Source organism: Falco cherrug, chromosome 3 (assembly GCF_023634085.1).
Source record: "Falco cherrug isolate bFalChe1 chromosome 3, bFalChe1.pri, whole genome shotgun sequence".
Lineage (NCBI taxonomy): Eukaryota > Metazoa > Chordata > Aves > Falconiformes > Falconidae > Falco > Falco cherrug.
In genome coordinates, this window is record NC_073699.1 from 30,381,651 (window position 1) to 30,407,873 (window position 26,223).

General features: G+C 43.1%; 2 protein-coding genes and 1 non-coding gene across 10 annotated transcripts in view; 2 read left to right on the forward strand and 1 right to left on the reverse strand.

The window, feature by feature from the left end:
- The first annotated feature begins 6,368 nt into the window (after positions 1–6,368).
- RPL30 (ribosomal protein L30) lies at positions 6,369–10,361 on the forward strand. Of its 2 annotated transcripts, XM_055704973.1 has the most exons (5): positions 6,369–6,495; positions 6,585–6,635; positions 7,539–7,684; positions 8,827–8,957; positions 10,194–10,361. In XM_055704973.1, the coding sequence occupies exons 2-5, from the start codon at positions 6,615–6,617 to the stop codon at positions 10,241–10,243; spliced, it is 348 nt and encodes a 115-aa protein (XP_055560948.1). In that variant the 5' UTR covers positions 6,369–6,495; positions 6,585–6,614; the 3' UTR covers positions 10,244–10,361. The 2 variants fall into 2 exon arrangements, with proteins under 2 accessions (XP_055560948.1, XP_014140599.2); XM_014285124.2 differs by lacking the exons at positions 6,369–6,495; positions 6,585–6,635 and having other exon boundaries at positions 7,500–7,684.
- LOC114017601 (small nucleolar RNA SNORA72) lies at positions 9,843–9,977 on the forward strand. Its single transcript, XR_003562759.1, has one exon. It is a non-coding gene; the product is annotated as a small nucleolar RNA SNORA72 (small nucleolar RNA).
- Positions 10,362–11,795: 1,434 nt separating the features above from the next.
- The window catches only part of MATN2 (matrilin 2), a 76,063-nt gene continuing 61,635 nt past the window's right edge, over positions 11,796–26,223 (reverse strand). For 2 of the 7 annotated variants that reach the window (XM_055704967.1, XM_055704966.1), the window contains exons 18-26: positions 26,058–26,180; positions 25,794–25,916; positions 25,505–25,627; positions 23,102–23,515; positions 19,818–19,970; positions 16,075–16,146; positions 15,392–15,502; positions 15,061–15,156; positions 11,796–12,149 (exon numbers count right to left, since the gene is read on the reverse strand). In XM_055704967.1, the coding sequence (XP_055560942.1) occupies positions 12,097–12,149; positions 15,061–15,156; positions 15,392–15,502; positions 16,075–16,146; positions 19,818–19,970; positions 23,102–23,515; positions 25,505–25,627; positions 25,794–25,916; positions 26,058–26,180 (1,268 nt within the window). In that variant the 3' untranslated portion in view covers positions 11,796–12,096. Of the gene's footprint in view, positions 12,150–15,060; positions 15,158–15,391; positions 15,503–16,074; positions 16,147–19,817; positions 19,971–23,101; positions 23,516–25,504; positions 25,628–25,793; positions 25,917–26,057; positions 26,181–26,223 lie in introns of all 7 variants that reach the window. The other 5 variants (XM_055704968.1, XM_055704970.1, XM_055704969.1 and 2 more) reach the window with 5 other exon arrangements.

Consider the following 26,223-nt stretch of genomic DNA (forward strand, 5'->3'; position numbering starts at 1 on the left):
TCGCATCGGCAGCCAAGGGTGCTCAGTGGGGGGCACAGGGGCAGGGCTGCTCGGTACTTCACATTCTTTAAACAGGTCTTGGCTAAGGTACAGAAATAGGAATGAGAACCCGAGGGCCGTTCGGCAGGTGACTGCTGAAATCACTAAATAACAATTTCATCGTCATCTCCCCTCCTCCCACGGGTAAAGAAGTTGCATCTTTCCAGCAGGAAGGCGGGGTAGAACGGAGCCAGTGCTGGAGCTGGAGGCAGGCAGGGCCATGGCAGGGCAGGGCTGCAGCTCAGTGTATCAGCTGTATTGCCACGTACCGGGTCAGGCTTGGACAACTCGTGCCCTCTGCAGATCATTCAGCACAAACACGTTCCTGAGGGATGACACGCTGCTCTGCAGCTGCGTCTGTGCCACTGTTCTACCTTGCTGGGAGCACCAGGATGCCCACCCCTCCACCAAAAGCGGTAACTCCCATGGGTTTACCATGGGGCGGGTTACACATGCCGATCAAGAGTTCATTGTGCAAACACGGACTGGTGTGTGCTTCTTTCTTCAAGCCTCTGTACGTCCAAGCAAACACCACTGAGGCCAAGACAGGGCTGGGGCTGATGCCAGTAGGCTCATGCTTTTTATTTCTACTTTCTAGATAATATGTGTCATTGTTTTAGCACGCTAACCTTTTGGCCAGCATCAGTGGTAGTGACACACACTTTCCAGTGAACAGTCAGGATGAGGAGCTTTGGAAGTAGGAGTCTCAGGGTTGGGGAAGTGAGACATAAATGTGGGACTGAGCATGAGATGAGGTTCCTGGGTGGGTTGCTGGTGGCATGAGAAGGCAGGGGCAGGGAGTGAGAGGGTGTGGGAGCAGGGACTGTGGCAGCGGCACGCACAAGCTATGCCCCATGCTTGCACAGAGTCCCAAAGAAATGACTGCAAGTGATCCAGCAGCGGTAGCTTGATGTTGGCAGAGGGAAATCCTTGGTAGCCTTCCCGTCCCTTCCCCTGGGCAGGGCACCTCTCCACAGCCTCCCTGCCTTCTCTAACCTTAACCACACTGGTACTGCCCCAAATGAAGGCAGTACCAAAGTAGCTAAAAATAACCTTTAACAACAAACAAACTAAACAGTCACCTTGGAATTAGTTGTTTTTATAAAGCAAAACTATTCTATTCAGGAATATAAACTGGGAAATTAAAAGCAAATTAAATTTGAAGTGTTCAGGGATAGCTCTGTCTCCAGAAGTAAAGCAACAAATGCCTACGTCCCCTTATACGCAAGCAGAAATACACTTCCAAAAGCAAACTTCATAAAGATTTCTGTAAGGTCATGGCAATTTTTAAGTTCCCCAGGCCAGTACTACATGTTCAAACTTATTTCACTCATTCCACAGCTCGCTAGCTGTTAATAATGTTGAATATTTTATATATGATTCCTACTGCAGCTCTTGAATTTATATCTACTTTCTGATAGACCCAAATCCAGTAAACTTTTCAAAACATTATATTAATCAAGAGTTTTCTTTTTTAAAACTGTGAATCCTTTTCTCAAGTCTTTAGGTATTCTGTACTGAAAGACCAGTACTGACCAGGCAATAAAACACTCTAACTTGTTTATTGTGACAGATAATTCAGGCCCAACGTTCCACTGATGCAAATTTGTGTAGTTCCATTGAAGGCTGCTCCGTGATGCTGATTTACGAACTGCAGAGAACTGCCTTCTGGAACTGCTGGGTTTGTTTTGCCTGGGATGGCAATGACTTTGGAACTTAGCTCCTTGTAATTTCCTGGAAAGGAGGGAACCCAAAGATCTTCTCATCTGACCAATTACTATCGTTAGAAATCTGCATCTGTTAATTTCTGCACAATTTGGCTTTTAGAAGATACACCATACTGTTGTACCGGCATGATATTTAAGCTGGCTACACATATAGGTCTACAAATGTATGTATTTACGTATGTATATATTTATATATGTGCATACATACATACCCCTTAGCATCCTTTTACTGGCTGAAAATACATCCAAGGTGTGCAGATACCCAGGTATTCATGATAGACAGTATTTAACCTCAAGATTTCCCCACTCCCTAATGAGATAACCTTTCTGTGTCTGGCCCAGTTTCCTCTACAGCTCTTTTCTTTCCTTCTTTCCTTTCTCACAGTAAGGTCGCTGGAAGAGCGGCCTAGCAGGGGTTTGCATCTGGATCCAGCAGGCCTGCGCGTTACTGGGATTCCAAATTCTCAGTTATCTGAAACAAAATGCTGCATGTGTCTGCCTGCCAATACAGGGGATGGTTCGGGGTGTGACCCTGTGAAAATCGGATGAACATGTTTGCATTTGCCGTAAAAGTGACGCTTATCAGAGAACACAGCCTGTCACTTTTAATAGCCCTGACAAGTGCAAAAGAGAAACCAATGGCTGCAGGTGTTCACACAACGCTGTGTAATTGTGCAGAGATTTTGATGGGACTAAAAACATAAGAAAGGACTGGATTTTTGCATATTTTCATCCTATCAAATAGTATGCTTTGGTCATATTGGTAAAATAAAGATGTAGCCTAGCTTTTCAAAAGATAAGTCTTCTTTTTTTGAACTGAATATTGTCTTTCAGGGTTAGTGTGTGACCTTTGGCACCGGAAGGATAGCTAAAAGTATGCTGCCTCCCCCTTGCAGTGGCTTTAGCAGAGGTTAAAACTTGAAAGCCCCCCCTCCATCACATCACACACATTTCCTGGTTCTTTGCCAGTAACGGGTCAGCACCTGTTATTGTGTCAGGCACCCAGAAGCTCTGACAAGGAGCAAGTCCTGAGCTTTTTGCTCAGGATCACTGCCTGCTGATGCTCAGGGAAGGAGTGTAAGCAGCGGTACAGCTTCAGATGTTCTTCTGCGTCCCTGGCTGCCAGGATGATCCCCACTTTCTCTCAGGGTCAGCAGTGCTGCCACTTCAGCTTTATAAAGATCTCAGAAGTTCAGATAATTTAACAGGCTCTAGGATGTCCATGTACTGCTCGTTGTCTAGGCTTCAGTATTATTTTTTCTCTTTGTCTTCGTCCCAACCTTTTCTCTCAGTTAACTATACACAGCACCTACAACAGCACATGTAACTAACACACACACCTTTTCCCTTAATGCCTCATTTTACTGTCATCGGATTACATGTCATTTTTCAATGAACAATGCGACCACCCCACTGACAAGCTGACAGTATTATTACCATTGCGTTTGAGGGGGTAACATTTGGGTTCCATAACGTGGATAAAAAGTTGCTTTGGGATTTCTCTGCAGAAACACGGGTGCCTGTGCTGCATAGACGGGCCCGCACCTGCAGCAAGCCCAGCGCTTACTCCTTCCAGCCGAACTGCTGCAAGAGACCCCACAGGTGATCCTAGCCAGCCCCAGCTGCCGAGGAAAATGTATGAACGTGCTTGTCCATCCTCAGGTACAAGTATACCCGGCCACCATGGCCTGGACTGTTCTTTGCAGATACGCTGTCATTGGTGCCAGTGCTGCTGCGGGAGGTCCCTGCCTTGTGCTTTCGTCTCATCCTCCAGGGCCACACATTTCCACCCCCAGCAGGACATCCCACTGGCTCTGTCAGTGCTGCCACAGGATGCCAAACAAAGCACTGGCTTGACTTAAGAACAGCTCTGTGGGGAAAAAAAAAGGCTCAGGGTGGGAACTCCTTTGGCTGCCATCTTTACCAAAGTCAATGTATCATGAAGTTATGGCCCCAGCTAAAGGGCGGCCATTAGACTGTTACTCCAGTCACTCACAAATCTGTGATTGCATGTCCAGACTCAAAGAAAATAAGGCTTCTTTATGGTCTTAAGATATTTTCCATCTGCTAGATCACTTAGAATTTCTCAGATACACTGAGTTGGTTTCACTTATCTCTAGGTTCAAAATGATAACGTTGTTCTCCAGGTTTTGGGGATAGGTCAATGCTCCACCAGTGATGTTTCTTGCAGTGCTCTCACTCTCCTAATTCATACCTCTCACTTGTGCTTTCTTACACCACCTTATCAGCATTTTAAGGGGGAAAGGCGGTGAGAGATGTCTTTCAAGACTACTGCTCTCCACATTTGAATGAAATTATCTCCCTCTCTGCTGGAAACCCTGCCCCTGCCCTCTCACTAGGCAAAAGCAGAGTAAGGCCAGGGTGGGAGAAGCAGGAAGGGAGGAGGAGCGCCCTGCTTGCCCTGCGTGCATGCTCATCTTCACTGCCAAACTGAGCACCAGACGCAGAGCCCCTGAGCCAAAGCAATACCGAACTCAGCCCATGAAGGATTTGACCTCCCCAGCTGAATGTGGCCAGTGGGGCAGGCAGGAGGGCTGGATGTGGCCACGGGGCCTGCTGTTAGTGCTGGGAGAAGGCAGTGCTGCTTTTGCTGACGTTGCCAGCTGCTTCCTGGATCTCTTGTTTGTTGGAGATGGAGAAGCTGTCTGATGGGAGGAATAACAGCAATGCACCCGAGTATGGGACGTGGAGAGGACATGGAACAAGAGAAAAAATGAGATGCAGAATGAAGTTTACTTTTTAGTTGCCAAAGAAAATAAAAGTTTGAAGTATACTTCAAAACTGATTTATTTATACCCTGTAAAAGGCTGAAAATTATTTTGTTTCAGTAAGTGACGTTGGGCTATAGAGACACATAAAAATGTAACATATATTATTATTTATATACTATATATAATATTTTTATGTGCTTAATCTAGAAATTATTCCCAGAGGACTTTACAAATAGAGATGAAGCAATGCCTGAGTTTCACCTGGCATAGTCAATCTCCACTTAAGTTTGGTGGTATTTTTTTCTAACAATCTTTATCTCAGTGTTAGCAGCTTAGGTCTTAATCTAGGTGCTTAAAATGATCTGTCAAAACCTAAGGTTGCTACTTAGTGTCTACACATAAAAAAATGGTTGGGATGACGATGTGGATTTTGACTAAAGGCTGCATGTCACTGAGAGGGTTATTCTGTCGTAAATATTTTGGTAATGTGTATGATCATATACCAGAGAAAAGTTAGCATGGAGGTAGCCACACCGGTTGAAATGCATAATAGTATATTGCTATAAATTATTTCCCTTATTTGAAATAAACTCTATTAATATAAGAACACTAGAATAACTGAATACAACATGTTTTGGCTTGGCTTTTGAGTTTGTTGATGCGCATTGTATATCGGCAAAGGCACCAGACTTCCTAAAGCAAACAAGCACAATGCTCTTCCAGGCTTGTGCTAACCCAGGCAAGTCCAGAAAACTTTTACACTAGCTTTGCAATTTCGTAAGAAAATGTATACACTGGGGTGCCTTTCTGGTGTGGTGTGTCCTAAGAGCATGCTGTCATACCAGCAGAAGACTTTCTGTCCTGTGGGTGGATGCCCAGGCCTCCTCCTGGTGGGGTGTCACAGGGGAACCCCCTAAACTCACACCCTGAACACCCACATTGCTTGTCCCCGCAATGCCCAGGCAGGCACCAGCCGAACTTGCACTCGCTGCTCATCCCTGCACCAGCCTGGGGCGTCTGTCCTAGACTGGACACCACCCTGGGATCTATCACAACTGTTCTTTGCCTGAAACGGAGAAGAACCTCACGTCGTAGCCACGTTCATAGCTAGTGCTTGCGTGTTCAGCAAGCTAATGATGGTTTCCAGAGCCCACGGGGGTGCACAGCGACTCCAGCACAGCGGAGGACAGAGCTGCTCTCGGGGGGCCAAGGCCATCGCACAGCCAGGTGGGTGAAGCACCACTGCCCCTGCCAAACCCAGGAGCTTTACTGAGGGCACCCAAAGCTGAACCCGCTAACGCAGGCAGCCTCAGTTCCCAGAGCTATTCCTAAGGTCAGTGGCACATTTACTGCTTGAAATCCAGGTGCTGGCTCAGTGTGGCGCAGTATCTCATGGGGACAGGTTGTTTATGGCCGCCGGGCAGCAGCAGGGCCTGGCAGACACCCTCGGGCCTGGCGCAAGGAGGGCGCCGCTGCTCCGCAGGGCACCGGGGTGCTCAGCACTCGCAGCAGGGAAGCGCGGAGCCACACCAGCACCGGCGTATACGGGCCCAGCGGCCTGTGGTGCCAGAGGGATTTATTTTCCCCGCACCGCGGCCCTCCACATCGGCCCTGTGGCAGAAGTGACAGTCCCCACAGGGCGCGGGAGGCTCAGGCGGGCTTCCTTGATCAGGGCCTGAAGTCTCCCGCAGGGCTGCGACAGGTAAAAGAGCGCGGAGGCCGCCACGTGCCGCCCGGTGTGGGAGGGCCGCGGGGCTGGGGAGGAGGACGCCGGCGCGCGCCGAGGCAGGCCCCGCCCGCGGAGCGCCGCTGAGGCGCTGGCCCCGCCCCCGGCCGGCCCGGCCGCGCGTGGTTTGGCGCAGGCGCACTAGCAGCTGGAGGGAGGGGCCGGGGCGGCCGCGCGCGGCTCTCGCGAGAGCTGCCGCGCGGGGATCCGCGATGTGTTGTGGGAGCTCGGCCCTTTCTGGCTGCCCGGCCATCTTGGCGGCGCGTCTCCGGTGAGTGGGGCTGGGCCGGGGCGGCGCGGGCGGGCGCGGGGGGCCGCCGCCGGGTGTTCACCCCTCCCGCCGTTCCCCCTCTGTTCCAGGAACCGCCCGACCCGGCGCGAGGCAGCAACATGGTGGCCGCCAAGAAGACGGTGAGTGGGAGCGGGCCGCGGCGGGCTCACGTGGCGGCGGCCCGGCCTCGGCCGGCGGCTGGCGCGGAGCGGGGCGGTGAGGCGGAGCGGAGCGGCGGAGCGGGCTGGGGTGGGGGGCGGGGCCGGCGCGGGGCCCTGGCCGCAGCTGGAGGCGCCTGTCGCGGCCCTCAGAGCTCGGGCCGTGCCCTGCGGCCTTCTCCCAGCGGCTGCTCTGCCCTCGGCGCCTTGCTGAGTGCCGTGCCGGGCTGCTGGCAGGGCCCCGGGGCGGGCTGGAGGGAGGGGGGAGCCGGCGCGATGGAGCTCGCTTGGCCTTTGCCTTTCCTGCGATGTGCCTGCCTTCTGCTTAGAGCCACTGCCAAGTATGAGTTTCTTGTTAGGTGGCGTGGTGCATCGTCGGAAATGGAGTTACCTGCTGTCGTGAGCACTGCGCGCTCCTGCCGGGGTGTCAGCTCGTGTTGCATGTGTTCGCTTGTTTCTGCTAACCTGTGTAACAGCCTTGGCGCGCCCCCTAGAAAGAGACATACGCTAAACGTGGCGTAGATTTGCAAGGCAGAAGTAGCATTTACTTGGGACTTGCCTAAGTGAGCCTGTCAAGGCCTGTCAGATACATCTGGATGTTACTGATTAACGTGGGTAGCAGCAACGACGTTTTAAGATGTATTTTCATCTTGTAAGATACGTGGTTAAGAGGTATTTTTATGAAATTGGGAAAACATAGCATCAGCAACCCCCCTAGCCAAAAGTTTTCGCATACAGTAGGCTGGCCTTTATTCTGCGTGGCCAGTTATGGGGAAGTTATTAAAAGATTGCTTGTATTTGGGATGTCTTCATTTTATTATGTTCCCCACTATTTTGCAAAATGTAAAGTAACATAAAATAATGCTTTTCCACATCTTTTTTCAGAAAAAGTCCCTAGAGTCCATAAACTCTAGGCTTCAGCTGGTTATGAAAAGTGGTAAATATGTGCTAGGATACAAACAGACTCTGAAAATGATTCGGCAGGGCAAAGCCAAGCTGGTCATCCTAGCCAACAACTGTCCTGCTTTGAGGTAAGCAAATGTATGAAAAAACCAACCATCTTTAAAACTAGGACAGGTTCTTTGTACAAATACACTGTGTACTTCGTGTTATTTGCTGCAGCGAGTTATTAATGCAGAGTACTTTGCTGGCATGTTCCAGAGTGCTATGAAGTAAAAGCATTGGGCTGTTTGGTCTGTAATGATTCCAGGTCTGAATGTGTTGAAATGCTTCCCAGCATTTTTCTAGCTTACTAATTCAAAGAGCTTGCACTAGCAAAGATACTGGAAGCTTTTCATACAGTGATACCATTTGTTGAAAGTATAATGGGGCAGAATTCCTGTGTTTTTCCAAAGTAATATATTGGAAAATAATGTTACATGTAGAAAAACTGGTAGTTGACACTGATTTAAAACATTTGAAGCAGACAAAATTTGCTGTCCAACTAAGTTATAAATTTAGGTTCCTGGCCAGTGAAATTGCTTTTTGGGAACAAAATCTTTACAAATTTCCTGACATTTTTGGGCCCTTTTTGTTATCAAGGGATATTGGCAGATTCAAGAAATGGTAAAAGCATAAAAAATGCATTAAAAAAAAAAAAAAGAGAAATGGCAGGACTGTTAGAGAAGGTAGAATGTTAGTGGGGATCCCAGAAGTGTTTGAAGAGCAGTATTGACCACTAGAATCTCCTGGTGGAAGTCAGAAGAGAAAGGAATATAGATTGACCCTTCTTTTTTTTTTTTTTTTTTTTTTTTTTGTTAAAGAAAAATGAAAAATGGTTTCTTTCACGGCTAGTGGCAGCCTGATCTCTCCTCAGCATCTGGCCACCAGGTGTCATGACACATTAATAAAGGTCACCATTTATGCACTTTGATGTAGCTCCTACAACCCTTTGGAAGTCTGGAAGTCCTGAATCCCCTGCTTTGCTGTAGAAATAAGCATGCGTAGGAGCAACCTCAGTGGTTTGCACTCCAGAAGTGCAAACTCGGCATGCTTATGGTTCGGGAACCCTTCTATCCAGAACACAGTAGTGATTTTGTGTAGTAAGGAACAGGTGTGTTTTTCTGGATGGGAGGGAGAACTGTAAGATTTAAGTGTGATTGGAGTTAAAGCTGCTCTTGCTGTATTACAGTCAGTCACGTTAGTACTGTAACACCCTGGTTTTGAATTTCAGAAAATCAGAGATTGAGTACTACGCTATGCTTGCCAAGACTGGTGTCCATCACTATAGCGGCAACAACATTGAGTTGGGCACAGCGTGCGGAAAGTACTACAGAGTGTGCACACTGGCTATTATTGACCCAGGTATGTGTGTCTCACAGTACAGTGACCAAATGGATATGTGTCAGTGGTTCCTCTGTTCAGCTGTGAGTAGCAGCACTGAGCCAGTAACGTGCAGGAGTGATTACACACTTTGTCATTTTCTGTCAGGTTTAACTTAATTATAGGTGACCAAGATCCTGTTGTTCTTTTGTGAGTTCTGAGTTCTTAGAACCTGGAGTTACTGCTGCATATGTTAGCACTTAGCTCCTTTTACTGCTAAACCCTGTGAGCATGTATTTTTTTCTACCTGTTGGTCTGTAATGAGGTTTCAGTGGCTGGGAAGCAACTTCATGGTACGTGTTTCTGTGCCCATCAGCTAGAATATGAGCCTTGTGCAACATGCTGTTTACGTCAACCTTGTCTGACTGTTCTTAATCTTATGTGAGTTATCCTTCCTGGAATGATAATGTACAAATGTTATGCTTCCTCGAATGATAATGTACAAAAATAACCTATATGCGGATACTAATCCAATGTTAAATTGTATTAAACATTTTCTTCTTAAACTACACCTGTTTATAATTACTAGGGTTTGGTAGCACTCTTCTGTGCCAGAGAGTTGCTCAAGTTCCTCATCTAGACTGCTAATTAGGTGACTTCTCATTCTCTTTCAAGAATCTTTTAAGAATCAGTCTTTTGTTCTGTTGACCAAAATGCATACACATGGATTTAATGATTTCTGTAATAACTTTCACCTAATGTTTCCCCAAGTCACATCAGTTTGAATTTGCTGTTTCTTCAGAAAATATTACTTAGCTTGCTTTTATTCAAATGCTAGCTGTAAACTTATGTTTTGAAAATTTTACTTTTAACTTTGATTTTGGGTGGGGAAGGAACTGCAAGTCAATCTTTTTGTTCTGTAACATAATGCGAATATTCTCGCTGTCCTGATATTTTCGTGATCAGGGGAGGCTAGACATTCGCTATATTAAAACTACGCATTGTGTCCTCCAGGACTAGATTGTTGCTCTAGTACTGGCTTTGTTAATGCTAGTGACAGATATATAATCACTGTACAAATACTTTGTATGGATTAGCAAAATACAGTTGCAAGTATTTTTTTACTGAGCCATCAAAATTACTTGGCTTTTTTCCTCTTTTTGTATTGCTTTCAATTTCTTTTCTATTTATAGAATCAGTGTGTTGGGGTTTGGTTTTTTGAAAACATCTTTCTGTGGGTCTTCTTGCAACAATATGGGTTTTTTGTTTACTTTACAGGTGACTCTGACATCATTAGAAGCATGCCAGAACAAACCAGTGAGAAGTAAATGCTGTAAAGGTGTTATTTCTACAATAAAACTGGTTACAGATCTGTTTTAAGAAAAATTTGTATTATACCTTTGCTGGTTTTAGGGAACAAACTATATAAATGAAGATTCATTACCACTGCTGTGTTTCCTGTTCTGTTAGAAATAACCTTCACAGGACAAAACTTGCCTGTTTCTTTCCCTAGGAGTTGTGGATCTTGAGAGGTAAGTGGAGGAAGACTTGATCATGGCGAGTATGGTGCCAAATCCCAACAGGCTAGGGCTTCCTTAGTGTCTGGCTTTGAGTGCTAATGCAAAAACAAGGTGTAATGGGAGGTACCAAGTTTGGGATGTTGGTGGGGGATCGCAAAGGGTTTACTTCAAAAAAAAAGTTGTGCTGTTTTTCCTAACGTGTTGTGTTCTTTTCATGAAGACTATCTACTTTGTGATAAGTCAATCACAAAGTACAAAGGCAGATTATCCCCCTTCTCTTTTTTCTTCCAAGAGAATATAGGGTAGCTGATAGACATGATATATAACATGCTTTCAGTAAGATACCAATTAACTTAAAGTTGATTTTAAATTTGTACTTTTTTTTTTCTTTTTAGTTTTTTGTAAATGTTATATTGGAGACAGATGAATTGGTATTCTCAGTTGCTGTTGCTGAGGACATTGGTGTCTTACAGATTTGTGCATGTTTTGTGCGAGACCGTGATGCAGGATGGTTCATTATTACTAGTGATTGTTAATTGTGGTGCCAGTGCTTTGCTGACATGCAGTAAAAGAAACGTCTAATGAAAATTAGTACGTGCTGGAATCTTTAGAGAACTGGCATTCTGTTTGCTAAAGAATGCCAAAGCACAAGGTACCTTTTAAAGCTTGCTGTTACATACCTGCGCAGACTTCTTAGCTTATCTGAGGTCACTTAGTCTAGTTTTGCTGCAACTACTTCAGCTTCTGGTATAGAATGGATGAAGTTGTGTATTTCCATTTGGAGATAGTAACAGAGGCAAAGCAATGTGTGCCAAAGCAAAGTCTGAAGTGCTGGTGTCTCTACCTATTAAACTATAGCTGGAGATCAGTTCTAGAGATGGTGTAGATGGTGCTGTTAAATGTTCCACACTAGCTAAAAGCTAGTTGCTGCCAAGGGGAAGGAGTAAAACTTGAAGGCCCTTCAGCTGGCCAGAATGACTGGAAGCAATTTGGTGGTTTTGTTTGTGTCTTGGTGTTTGACAAACAGGTGTGCAGCTAGTTGTATTGCCCAATGGATGTGTCCATAATTTAAGTACTAGTTGCATTCAGGAAAGTTAGAGAAGCACTGAATGCAGACCAAGTAGGGAGAAGTTACGTGGTCTGGATGTGGTAAGAGAAGTACTTGAAATTTGGATTGCAATACCCTGGTAATCCAAGAGACTTCCCTCTTGTTCTGTTTTTATATATGTATGTATATATAGAAATATGCATATCCACACAGATAGGGTGCTAAAAATACTAGCAGAGTGAGTGGAAAAGGGAAATACAGAAAAGCAAGCCAAGTAAATTCATACCCTAAAAGTACTTCAAAACATGGAAGTTTCACTTCAAAAAATAACAGTATTTTATTATTTTGCATAGCTTATTTTAGTTGTTTAGTTCTGCTTAATTAGAATTTTTGCTAGTTACTAAGTTGTTTATATATATATAAAATTTTCAACATTTCTTATCTGCAATCAATGCAAGACAGAAGACATAGTATATAGATGCACGGATCCAAAATATTCTTTTCAACTTCAGACACAAGATTTTGTTACTTTACTTTGAAACAGTTTAAGAAAATAGCTCTGACAAGATTGTATGTATAAATATACAGTGTAGTATACACTTTTAAGTTTTGATCAGTATTTTAGCCTGTTTTCCAAGTCTTCCATTCTCTTCGTCATTTCTTCCAGTAGACAAAAGTTGAGGAAAGAGAGCTACTGATAGGATGCATTACACAAAAGTGTCAGCTGCCTGATCGCTTTGGTCTATAAGCTTGCTCTTGTTTCTCCTTTTTGTTACCCTCTTCGACTCCCAGTAGCTTCTGATACAATACTGCCCTGTGTTTTCTTCTGCTTTGATCAGCTGGGTTGAGAAAGCTGTGTGAAGCCCCATTCATTAACAAGCATACCTGGACACAGAGTTCAGGCTGCAGCTTATTAAAAAGGCAGGTGGTTCTGAAAACTGGCCATTTTCTTCTGTTACTGCAGTAAAAATGTCTGCTGCTGATGTTGCATACCTGCCCTATGGTGGTATAGCATTAGGGTAGTGTTACTACAAAACCAGCAGTTTCTGGAGAGATGTGGAGTAGAGCACAACAAGCTCTATCTATGGCTGGCTCTGCTGAAAGTGAGAAGGTGTAGCAATGCAAAGCGGTGTGCAACGCTTTCCTGATAAACACCTGCAGCTGACAGGAATGCTCTGTCTGCCGCAGGAGGAGGCTGGCTAAGCTTGCTCTCCCAAGAGCTGTGGCAAGGCTGGAGCTCGGGGAAGCTGAGGAAGAGGGGACCTAGCATCAAGAGAGAACTGCAGGCACTGAGGCCCACCTTAAAAAGGCTTAAGTTGCTGCACTCCACTCGTCTTTTCTAGTAATCCTGGTTTCAACACTTTAAGGTCTTACAAGGGAAAGCGGAGAATTTGGCATCTGAAAGTGGGATCGTTGACAAGGAGCTGTTAGAAATTGGTTAGGGTAGACGGGCAAATTGAATTCAGCTTCTTGGGTTTGGCTGGAACAGCTATGCACCATCGCCCCCCTGCCCCCTTGCACTGACAGGGGGCGCACCTATCCTCTTGCTAGTAAGGAGCAAGAGTGGTAGTGCTGCTGCTTCTGTGGGGACTAGCCTGCCCCTTACATCAGGTTTATGTTGGTAATTCAGCTGTCTGTCATGCAGAAGGGGTTACTGTATACGTGCTAGCATCATTTGAGCCACCTCCTGTGTAACTTCAGAGCCTCTTAAATGTATACAGAGGCAAAGTTCAAGCAGTAGAAACTGTATTCATCTACAGATTGAGAAAGTTAAATGTAATTGGATACAAATTAACAGTTTGGACTGGTCCCTCTTAAGTTTATGGTCTGTAACGAGCTAGTTTTGTAGCCAGTTCTCCGTCCTCCCCCCATATCCCTGGGATGGGGACTTGCCAGCAGTCTTCTGCAGTTATCAAGAACTAGTATATTATTCAGTATCTGAGTTGCTCTTCAGATGAGGCAGAGAAATGAGGTTTGTAATGGAGAAGAAACTGGATAGTTTCTGTTCAAAGCAGTGGTCGTATAGTGCTCTGAGGGAGTGTTTGGCACTTCCTATTAAAATGTATAGGTCTCTGGCTCAGTGTCGGCAGCTTTTCCATCACCTTGAGTCCTTCTTGGACTCTGAAAATCACAGGGTTGCCTGCTCAAATTGTAAAGCAGAACTTCACTAAGCTGTGTTTTCTTTTAAGTTCAGAGTTCCTCATAGCCCAGCTGCAGAAGGTCACTGTGAAGAGGCTAAGGCTTCTGCTGAAGGTGGAAGGAGTGGTCTCCTTTCTTACCAGCATCTGGGTTGGAACTGCATGTTTGGCTGATGTTCTTTAAGGAGATGGGAAATGACCTAGAGATTTTTCTCTGAACTCGTTTTGGAGACTTAGGGGAGGTCCCTTCAGAGAGGTAAAAGTTAAGCATTTGAAGGACCTAGCAATAAACTTACGCGATGGCTTTCTCCCTCTTTATAAAGTAATTCTACTTTGCATGGAACAATTTAGTTAATCAGGTGATCAGAACGTAATTCCTTAAACTACCTGCTGAAGGATTCACTTGGGAAGTTGAGAATGAGGCTGGCTGCTGCAGTTACACAAAATAGCTGGAGGTGAAGTCTGAACTGGTAGGCAGTATTTTGCGTCAGGTTAACAGAGCCCTCTGTGGTCTTGCCTGCTGTCGTGACCACTGAGGGCTCTGCTAGCCTGACTGGACAGACCATAAACTCCTCAGGTTCCTCAGTCTGAAGCTGTTGGTATCTAGGAAGCACACAGTTATGAGCTGTTGGTATCGCTGCACCTTCTCGGCAGAAAATAGGTGCATATTGATCTTGCACACAGAAAACTTAAATAGAAGATGTGATGTCTTTTTACTGTTCGATTAGGCAGAAGCAGCTTTCGTCAAGCAAACATGGAATATGCTGCATAAGTACTGCATGATGCAAAATAGTGCAGAAAGTTGTATTGCCAATTTGCTGCTGTTTCCTGAGATGTCTGGTTACAGGTAGTGTAAAGGCTGCTATACTAAACTCCTTTGAAAAGACTGGAGGACTTGTATATGGGAGAAAAAGCTATTGATCTGCACTTAGTTAATTTTCCTCTGCATTTTTTTTATGCAAAATTAATCAGACCTCAGTCCTCTGAATTCGTCTTGATTTGGAGTATTGTTTTAGATGACTCGCTACATCTGGTGCTTCAGCAAGCAGTTCAGAAGGGAACCATCTCCTGTATTCTGACTCTGTAGGCAGTAGCTGCTATTGCAATACCATCTGAAGAAATAACCCCAAGCAAAGAGTATTACTTGAATTTGGCCAGTCATTTCTTTGCTGTCCTTGGAGGTGTTTGCTGTTAGGGATTATTAAAAGTTAAGATCCTTATTGATACTTTTGTTCCTTCTGTGATCTTTTAAGGCAGATCTCAAGCCTTAAAAGCCTTGCTACTTAAGAGATTAATGTTGTCTATTAAGTAGTTTAGGTTTTGGTGACAGTGGATTGATTTGAGCTATGGAGACAGCTTAGACTTGATGCATTCCAATTATAGTTTCTTTTACCCTGCCCCCCTTGTCTTAAATGTTGGAAACAATTCTGAAAGGATATATCGCTGGGTGAGTTTTCGTACTTCATTAGTTGCATAGTTCTGGAATGTCACAAGGTTTTCACATTTGCACTGGTCTTTGTCTTTTGAAGTTTTTGCTGAAAAAGAGAAACAGTTAAGTACAGGCTAAATAAATTGAATGGGATGGGGGAGGAAATGACAAGGACTTATAAATGCAGAGCAGGTTTAATACAGCTTCCTGTTCTCAAAACAGGTCAACATCCAAAGGAATGCTCTGGGGCAGATGTTGTAAATACTGAAAAGTAGCGCACAACACTTGGGTCTGTATATTCAAAGAGCAGTCTGGATTATTCTAAGAGGTAACCCGATTACCTGTTGTTCTTGTTGAGTGAGTGTGACTGTCTTCAAAAAGATACTTGTGGTGTATTGCAAGATTGGGACAGGCAATGACATCTGTGATGGCTATTGTGGTTGATTCAGGTCCTGCAGGAAACCCCCCAAAAGTCTAAAAATCAAACCCACTTCACTTAATTATACAGTATTTTTTTCTACTCACATGCACTGAGTTCTCCTTAATTACCGAGTAATCTCACTGATTGCAGTGAGGATCATTCATGGAGAGGACTAGAGATACAAAGATACGAAGGAACCAAGCTGTTAGGCTGTATTTACTGTATATATAATTTAAGTTGTGGGTTGCAGAACTGAAAGGGAGTTGTGAAGGTTCCTGTGAGAAACAGAAGTGATTGAAAGCTGAACATGCTTTAAAATATCAAGCACAGTGTTGAAATACAAGTTTCCCCAAGAAGTAATTCATTTGGATGGTATAAGAAGCATGCAGCCATGCATTTGTTACAGTGAATCTCACATGTTTTGTACGAAGCAGATTTGAATTGCAGAAAGGAGGTTGGCTTGGAGGGGGGGGGTAGGGAGGGGAATGGGACGAACAGTTCTCCCATGGGTGAATTGTTAGGGTTCTTTACAGAAGGCAGCATGAAGAGGCAACTTAGTAACGACTGGGAAGACAGCAGGACGCTTGAGTTAAAACAGCCAACCTGAAGGTTGTGGACCCATCTTAGGAAGCCTCCCAGATAACAGATCCTGCTGGTGAGCTGAGTCTTTCAAGGCTGGTAGAAAGAAATTGCCAAAGGAAGTAAGATCACAAAAGGAGCAATAAAAATGTTCACATTTCCTAGAAATGGAGAAGTTTCTTACCAGTAACTTGGTTTTTCTCTCTCATAACACATAGAGAATGCCTCATACATGTGCAGTTTAGAAGAGGTCCACTGTTGGTGGAAACTCGAGGACTTGCTCTTTAACTCAGACTATCAGAGGAGCTCTATAAAACCAGAAGTGCTTTACAAATAGAGAAATAGTGAAGCAATCTGAAGTGATGGCAACCTATTTTGTGTCCTTTAATGAAAATTCTTGCACCTTTCATTGTCACCCATCAGTCCTTTGCAGCGAACTGAATAAGAACTTGGAGAAGGAAGAGATTTCTTATGCTCTTTCAGTTTTCCCCTTTATAATGGGAAACATTGATAGGAAGTTGGGAGTGGTTAGGTGGGATGGATGCAGTAAAGTTTGTTTGATGCACTACAGTTATAAGCAAAAATACAAGTTCCTAATTAATGAGGCACAGCCTTTAAACTGCAGGAGTCTATTTCATACTCCACATACACATCTTTTTAGTCAAAGGGTGTCTGGAGAGAAATGGAATTTTCCTTTATATGTAGGTACAACCAGCTCGAGTCATTCTGTGCACTACCCTTTGTTGCCGCAAGAGGGTAATGTAGAGGCAGCTCTGGTTCGAATGGGTTCTTTTCTGGAAAATAAATGCTTCACCTTCAATTAACTGTGGAGCCCTTAATGGCCCCCGTGAGCCGAAGAATATACATTGAACAACGGCTCGACGTGGTCAACTATGCCAGGGGAGTGGGTAGAGCATCTTGGGAATCCCTGCAAGTATACCCAGAGTTCCTTCACTGAAAGTGAATGTGTGAGGGTAAAAGGCGATTGTGTGAACTCTCCTGGTACAGCACGAAGATGGAAGATGCTTCTGGGCCCCACAGGTTTGTTACAGCTATTGGGATCTCTGTTGGTGTAGTGAATTTTGATGGGTGCACAATAGCATGCAGCTTTGCCAGGTTACACTGGGAAGGAAGTGAGACCCTCTGGGTGGAGTCTGGAATGACTGAGCATGAGGAACAGGAGATGAACAGAGATGAGTGGTATGAGGAGCAAGACCAGAGTTCAGTGGACAGAACAAAATTTAAATCAAAAAGTGTGGGAGAACAAGCTGGTGGAAGGAACACAGATTTTGGAGAAGAGTTCAGGGCAGAGAGGTATGGGATGGGATTACAAGGTAAGGAATGAAATAGACTGGGTGAGGAGTCTAGCAGAATGATGAACTGGGAACAAGGATGGTGAGGTTTCCAGTAGGAGTGGAGAAGCAGGTAAGGTGAACCTTGAGTATTTGACCTTGGGTAATGACTTGCTCTAGGAAGTTGTTCGAGGGCTATAGGCTAATGAGGTGGCTGTCTTGGAATTGCAAAGGAGCTGACCTGAAAAGTTAGAGCTTTGGATGCTGGGCTGGTATAGACAAGTAATTAGGATTCAGATGTAAGGGACAGGGAAGAAACTGATAGATGTGTGGCAGAAGGTTTCCAGTTTGGGACAGAAATTGGGCTCCTCTTCAGGCTTTAGGAACTGCTTGGGGCCCAAAGATTTCTGATCTCATCACCTCTAAAGTTGTGAATCAGACAAGGAGCGAGGAGGCTGCTAATCCCGAGTCTCTTGGTAAAGTCAGTGCAGTGAACATTACTCAAATTTGTTGGGGAACAATGCTAAATTTGGGTGTTTGTTTTTAGTATTCTGTTTTGTGACAAAACCAAGTATTTTGTTAGGAAAAGCCTGTGAGAGTGTCTTCCAAAAAGTCTATTTTCAAAAGCAGTGGCTAGTTGCAGCAGTGATAACAATCCACAGTTTGGAAGGAGAACAGAATGTTAACCAGCAGGCTGCTGAGTACTGTCATCTGATGAGGGTCTTGTGACAAAAATAGTATGTGACCGTGTAATTAAAGGCTCCCATAATGCACATGCTCAGAACAGGGGTGAAGAAGTAAACGTGAGTGCATATTCTGTATGCCTCAAGTTCTCAGCTAAGGACCAAGGCTGGAGTAAAAAGATTACTGCTGTTGCAAAGGAGGAGAAAAAAATTAGGTTGTAAACTAAACTAAAATAAAAAAACCCAAAAACACCCAACCCTGAACTTCGAGCTGGTGTAACAGGCTTGGAGGCAGAATTTCTGGTGGAGTGAGTTGATGAGTAACAGGTAGTCCTGGAGTGTCCAGAAAAACAAGGCTGGGTTGGGCCTCAGTTCACAGGTGTGAGGCATTACCTGTTGGTGAGAGAGGACAGAATCCGAGAGGCACCAGTTCTGCCCAGTTACTAGAGGTGTAGTCTAGAAACTGCCACAAAGGGGCAGGATTTATTTATTTTCTTATGGTGAGTAATATAGTTTAAAAAAAAAGAATCGTGGTTGCTAAGCACTGCTGTGGGTACTTGGAGGATGCATTTCCATCACTGAGCTCTGGGGCTTGCTAATGAGCAAGGATTATTATACTGGTTGCCAGATAGTTTTGGCTTTGGCGTCTCCCCAGGCTTTTAAGATGACGTGCTGTCATCAGCAGATTATCTGCCTAATAAGAAGGTTCATTGAACAGACTTGGTTTCATGTGATCATAGTAGTTCATATTTCAGAAAGATGGAACTAGAACTTAGAACTAGGAGAAACACAAAAGAATATACAAGCTAGGAAACATTATCAGATTCTTCTTTTTCAGATTCTTCCTTGACATCTGCATGAGGAAGAAATGCACTGCTGCTTGCCAGCCAATTTGACATAGTAATATTAAAGAAAATAAAAGCTGTTTGCATTTAACTCAGACAGCCAAAAAAAAGCTAGTGAAAATTAAATAATCTTGCACAATTCTAGTGCTATGACTAGTATTATTCACAGTGATGTTTCTGAATTTTGCTTTGGTACTAATTTTAATTTGCAAAATAATAGAGTGTCCTGGGAATGTGCGAGTGGGAGAGACGCTGTCCTCTAGCTGAACAGCTTTCATCCCAGCTCACATTTCCCCTTCCCCTTCCAAAACTTCAGCTGGGAATGTTTATAGAGAGGCTGTTTGTGCCAGAGTGAGGAAGGGTTCTTCTGGAACAAGCCTTCCACATTTGCGGCGCACAGCTTGGGAGCTTATTTGTAACTGAAATCTACTCTTTGTAGCTGTGAATGTATGCTCAATGAACTATTTTTAGTCTTCTATAAATATGCACAACAGCTCTTGATAATGTTTTGCTGTGGTTTAGGCTTTTGCCACTGGTCATAATGAGAATAAAAAATTGCTCTTAAGACATTACAAATCCCTGATTATTCTCCCACATTCTTAATGAAGTAGATCATGCTTCTTTGGGGTGGGGTTCCGTGCATGGCTGACTTAACTGTAGAAAAAGAAAGGGGAGGAAGCAGTTGACTTTTCTGGGCACAGAAGTGTACATTTTATGCAACCTTTATGAAAATAAAGACAATTATTATATACCTTTACCTGGTGATAGATTAAGAGCGTGTATTCCTAACATATTAAAGGGTAGAAAAATTACTGTGACTTATGCCTTGCAATGTTGTGCCACCAATAATCTATGAGCTATGCTGTGACTCTAGCTGTCCATTTAGGCCTGCAAAAAACCTGTAAGTGTTCATCCCTCTCGTCTCAATGAAAGGGGAATACTGTTACCTTCACAGATTTGGACTCTCAGCTCTTCACTTATGTCCTCCATAGCTGTGAAATCCTCAGCATAGAAGAGATGTTTATATGATGGCTCAGAAGCAATTTCCAGCAGTTCTTCCTCAATTGCTTTTCCTATTCCAATGGCATAGATGATTATACCTAGACCCAAAAGAAATTGCACATAATTTTTACACATCAGCAGTTCTAAACTCGTGTTCCTCCACGAAAGGAAAATATGAGCATTAGTCATTTTAGAGAAATGGAAAGTACAAGAAATGTATATGCTGTGTAACTTAATTGGTTTAAAACAGGCTTAATATGCTTTAGTTAAAAGAGATGTGTAGAACCTCAACTGCTTTGCTGTAATTCAACAGGTAGTTTTTAAGTTACAGACATGACAATTGCCTGGCTACTACTGACAGTAAATGAACTCAGGAAGAGTACTGCAAAACATCCAAGAGAATCATACAAGTCAGCCTTACAGCTCCACTGAAAGTTCCTGGTTTGTATGTGTCTCTGTGTGGTATGTGGTGTAAAGCTAATGACTGGGCTGACTGGAAGACCTGTTATGTATTAGGGAATGTGGCAAAGTCCTGAAAGAGGGCAGTAACTTTTTTAGAAAAACATACTTAGTGTTTCATCCAGTTACTCAGAGTGCATTGAAACTAGATTCTTGCACCCTAAGGGACACTAGTGGGCTGGGAGGCACTGCAAAGGGTAAGAAGAGAAGGAAAGGGATTTCTGGGACTAGGAGAAAAACAGCCTTACACCAGGGGTGCTCACAATGAGCATTTGCCCCAGCAGAAGCAGTAGGGACAAAGTAAATGAGGATTTATAGTTTTCCTCAAGCTGAAAGCAGAGAAGGAGGAAGTGGCTCACAGCATTCTCACCTGACAGATTTTAAACAAGCAATGAATACAAAAGTGATCTTCAATATCCCCTTTTTCAGCAGTTATGGTTTTATTCTTGTGAACATGTCTTAGAATCATAAAATCATTTTGGTTGGAAAAGACCTTTGAGATCAAGTCCAACCATTAACCCAGCACTGCCAAGTCCACCACTAAACCATGTCCCTAACTACCACATACCTACGTGTCTTTTAAATACCTCCAGGGATGGTGATTTCACCACCTCCCTGGGGAGCCTGTTCCAATACTTCACCACCCTTTCAGTGAACATTTTTTTCCCAATATCCAATCTAAACCTTCCCTGATAAGATGAGGCTGTTTCCTTTCGTCCTGTCTCTAGTTATTTGGGAGAGGACACCTACCTCCACCTGCCTACAACCTCCTTTCAGGTAGTTGTAGAGAGCAATAAAGGTCCCCCCTGAGTCCTCCAGACTAAACCACCCCAGGTCCCTCAGCCGCTCCTCACAAGACCTGTGCTCCAGACCCTTCACCAGCCCCGTTGCCCTTCTCTGGACACGCTCCAGCACCTCAACGTCCCTCTTGAAATGAGGGGCCCAAAACTGGTATTCGACGTGCAGCCTCACCAGTACAGGGAGGGGTGATCACTTCCCTTGTCCTGCTGGCCACACTGATATGATCTGATATAACATTTCTCTTTACATTAGTTCTGGCTTAGAAAGTGTCCACAACTAGTACTGAATTTGTGATTCAGGATGCAACTATTAGCTTCACAGTATTTCAAGCTCTTTTTTATAAGACTCAAGAGCAGAAGCTGCCTTTTCAGCTGGTTGGTTTCACATTAAAACTTGGGGTGAAGTGGTTTGATATTTCTTTGTTATCACAGGGTAATAACAGCTACACACTCACTGAATTGGAACTTTAACATTTTTGCTGAAGAATCATGGGCTGATAACATCATAAAATACACATTTTACAACTCTAACATTTAATGTAAGCATCTCCTTGCTTTTTGTCTTGAATCTGCCTATCATGGAGCTTTAGCCAGGAAAGTAAAACACCAGAAGCTGATTCAATTTAATGAATGGACCAGTCATGCTGAGGTTTGTTGCTTTTTAAATACTTGGAGATATCTGTGATAAAGCATTCAAGGCCAATTTCATGTTCAGCATTACTACATTGCCTACGCTGCAATTACACAGGGGATGGATTTGGCTTTAGCATTACAAATATCAGTGTAAGCAGTCTGGAGCTGAGGTTTCATTCAGCAAGTAAGCAAGGTTGGCTTGTACTTCTTTCCTTCTTCAGTCCTGTAAATCCTCCACGTACTTTCCCAGATCTCACTAGTTAGCCTGTAAATATTTGTGTTTGTTTTAAATATTTTAAAGTACACTTTGTTTCTATTTCACTGTGATGGCACCCTTGTTAGCACGTGCTCTTATTGGATTCTTGGACATTTTTCCCTTTTCTCCTTAGAGGTATTAGTCCTGACCAATGCTATACTAATCATGTATCGAGTTATGATTGATAACATCAAGTCAATAAAACAAGAACAGAAAAATAGATGTGCAGCATCATCTAAAGTCTGGCTACTTTCTCTGTGTTGTGGGCCATCATCCATGGTTCTTAAAGCAGTTTCTTAGAAATTGTTGTACAAAGAAAAAAAGGATCCTTTATTTTCTTGAAAAGTTTTGCAAATTTTCATTTGACTCTGCTAAACTGCTGGGAAGTTTCTGATTTGTGATTCAGGTGTCCTAGAGGATGGATTTCAGCCCACATGTATTCTAAATTAAAAACCACCACTTTTCAGTTACATTTCAGCATATCACCTGATAAGGCACATAGCAACAGAAAGATAGACAGCACTATAGCTCTATCCTTTTGTAAGGAGCACACATCTTCTTTCCAGAACACCATCAGCACAACAGAATTGGTTAAACATATAGTATGTAAGCAAATAAAAATATAACTTAACCAATTATTACCATGGTATTTCCCAGGAGGATAGATTTTTGTATTTTGAAGAGGCAGGTAAAAGTTTTTTTGATTTTCATTGTTAGAATTTTTGATGAAGTGCCCAGTGTTCCCAAATCTCTGTATCAATTGTCTACCCTTAGCGGATATGTTCAGGGCACTGCATGGCATGCCAGGTGGGTAGTACCACTACCTGGTGGTGGAACAGAACCCCAGTGGTGAGACAGCCATCATGGGTCTCGCACTAGGGATGGCATACATGCCTTGTAGCAAAGGTTCTTGTGAACACCAAAGATCTGATGTTCTGCCACAGTGGTCACTGTGCTAGCCAGACTGCTATGGCAAAAACTTTCTTGATTACCAGATAAGTGTAGCACATCCCTGCTATCACTACGTCTTATTTCTAACAATATTTGCCTTTTAGAATAAGTCAAAAACATCTCTGCTTACCATTTCGCTTTGCTCTAGTAGCCCACTCTGAGACTTCATCTTGGGCTCGTCCATCCGTAAACACAATGGAGATTCGAGGGACATTCGCTGAAAATGGTCTTGCTCCCTCTGTTTCTGTGAAGCTTCTTTCAAACATTTGTTTCAGAGCCAGTCCTGTCATGGAACCTCGTCCCATGTATTTCATTTGCGATACAGCTTTCTTCATATCTTTGGCTGAGCTGAACTGCTTTAATGTAAACTCAGTGCGAACTTCAGTGGAATACTGAAGCAAACCAACTCGAGCAGCTTTGGGTGAAATCTCAAGTGAATCCAAGACTCCCGAGACAAATTGTTTTACAATTTCAAAATTATCCTCCCCAAGACTTTTTGATCCATCGATCACAAACACCAGGTCAAGTGGGCCTTCACTGCATCCTGTGAAATAAGCAGCAGAGTGTTCAGACCATGAAAATCTCCACAAAGCTGAAAAAGGGATCTAGATACCCAGGGACTGCATAAACTCAGAGATCATCTGAAGTACCTTTGCCAGCGTGCCCGAAGATGTTGTGTACAGTCTATACCAAAACCTAAGAGTGTGCCTATGACTAAGAATTTAACAAAAATACAATCACAGCAAATACTTAAGAGACATACTGCTTTGCAGTATACTACAACACTTGACAGTAACAAATCAGAAAATTTTAAGAATGACTGTTAAGTGGAGTGAAAAACACAGCTAGGATACAGAGACAGAGCTGCCATCATTTTCTTACAGGGATAGGCCAGTATGCCAACTTCAGATTTGTGTAGATGACCAGCACTGAAAGACATGGAAGAGAATTGCTGGAGCTGCATCTGTGTTGCAGAAGTAGCAAAAAGGTAAAAATGGTACAAAGAAATGAGTCAGTGAAGCCACATTTGTATAGAAGGTGAAAACCTAGGAGTCATATTTAGAGTGGCAGGGAACAGTGAAACAAAAGCCAAGAGCTTGAGGTAGGTTCAAGTCTGGGGGCAAAATTCAGAAAATTCATGGGTTTTTTTGTAGCACAAACAAACCTGTAGTGGCAGAAAAACAGCTAAAAAAACGCAGGTGAAAGAGTTAAATGCTAGAAACGTGGCTAGCTGCTAAACATGGATCAGGATTGTTTAGATAAGGTTTTCGTGCTTGTAACTTAACAGTCTTGTAATTAGGCAGCTTAAATATTGCTGAAATAAACCTTTTCTGATTTACCCATTAAAGCTGGGAGTTTGTCAGGAGACTGACAGATTTGGAGTTCACATACTTTTGGCAAGTGTACACTCAAAAATCAAAGCAGTTTGTAGGCACTATGTACCCATAACAAGGTTAGGAAATTTAGGGAGAATGTCTTTGAAGCTGCAGACTGGTTCTGCCATGTGTTTGTTTTTTGTTGTTGGTTTTTTTTTATATTATTCTGGAGAGGAATTTCCTCCAGCAGGCATAGACTAGTGTGCTTAGTGCAAGGGGCTGGCTGCAGAGATGCTCAGATCCTATTTGATCAATGTAACTTCCAGGAAGATTTTACCATACTAAGGAATATAAGATTTGCATCAGTCTGGATCAAATTAACTTTGACTTCCGTGCACCTCAAGAATGCTGTAAGCACTATGCAAGAGAATTGTGCAGCAGAAATTTCTTTGACTGCAGAAACTACTGAATATACCTGTTACCAATTCAGTGTAAGAATAAGAAACTTGCAGCTTTAGAGCTTGGATCTTTCTTCTTAGATAATAACTCTATTTAAAAACTGCTGTCCAATAATTCCTTTCTGCAGTCATCTGAGGAAAAGATGTGTCAGATGTACTAAGGTCATGGAAATGCAATGAATATGAGTATCAGAACGACCTCAGTGTCATTGCGTAAGTCAAGACAGGGCAGCAGTTCATGATGAATGGTGTTAGGATTGAGATAAGCCATGAACGTGTTACTGTTCTTTTGGTAATGATAGTGTCCCCAACTAAGACACCCATTTTTACAGAATAAATGTTTTTCTGGAGTTCCTGTAGAAGAATTTCTGCTTCAAGTAAGAATTGGTGATGAGATAAACGCTTGTCATACTCTGAGCATGTCATGTTGGAAAATGAGCAAATAGACCTAATAGTACTTTAAAATGGAGTATATAGAGATAAAAGCTCCACAGTGCATGAATGTGATTAAAGTGCACATTCCTTGATAATAAGATTTCACTTTGGCTTTTTTCCTGATGTTTGGAAAGAATTATTATGCACTTGATGCTATACCAAAACAACTGTTGCAATTTGTTAGTTTTTTGCTTACAAGAGCATTAAGTTAATTGTTCAAGACATTTTCCATCACACTCACATATGCTTTGGGCTATCATTTTTGAAGTGAGGTTAAGTAATTTTACAAATCAAAGAAATGATTTCTAAATAAGACGTACTTACCTCTGCATGTTTTCTGATCCTCTTTTAGTACATATCCCTCCTGGCATTTGCAGATGTATGAATCGTCATTATTAACACAAATATGTTCACAACCATGGGCAACTGATTTGCAGACATCTATATCTAGGAAAAATTGAAATATTTATATGTATTATATTTAACATATTTATAAATTCAAAGACTCCAAGCATGATATTTGAGGAATGTATGACAAAGGCGTATAACATCTTTGTTTGTTTCTGTAGCAATGCCAGAGAAGAGTGGCTGACAGACATACTGAGTTACTTACTTCGACATGTTTTCCCGTCTTGTCGCAGGACAAAACCCTCATGGCACTGACAGCTGTATGAACTGTTATTATTAATGCACACATGTTCACAGCCATGGTCAATGGATTTACACAGGTCTTTATCTGAGAATTGTTAAGAGAATTTCTGTATTAGACCATTTCTCAAATGCAAAACTGGCACAAACAAGCTTTGAGTAAAATTAAGTCTGTTATTTATTTTATGACTGAAAAACCGTATTCCCCATAAAGGTTCCAGCTACTCACTCCTGCATGTTTTCCTGTCTCGCCTCAATATAAATCCCTTGTGACACTGACACGTGTATGAATCGCCAGTTGGAACACAGACATGTTCACAACCATGGTTGACTGTTTTGCAGATATTTTTACCTTGGAATAATGAAAATTATATTTAGCATGGTTAGCTAGGTAA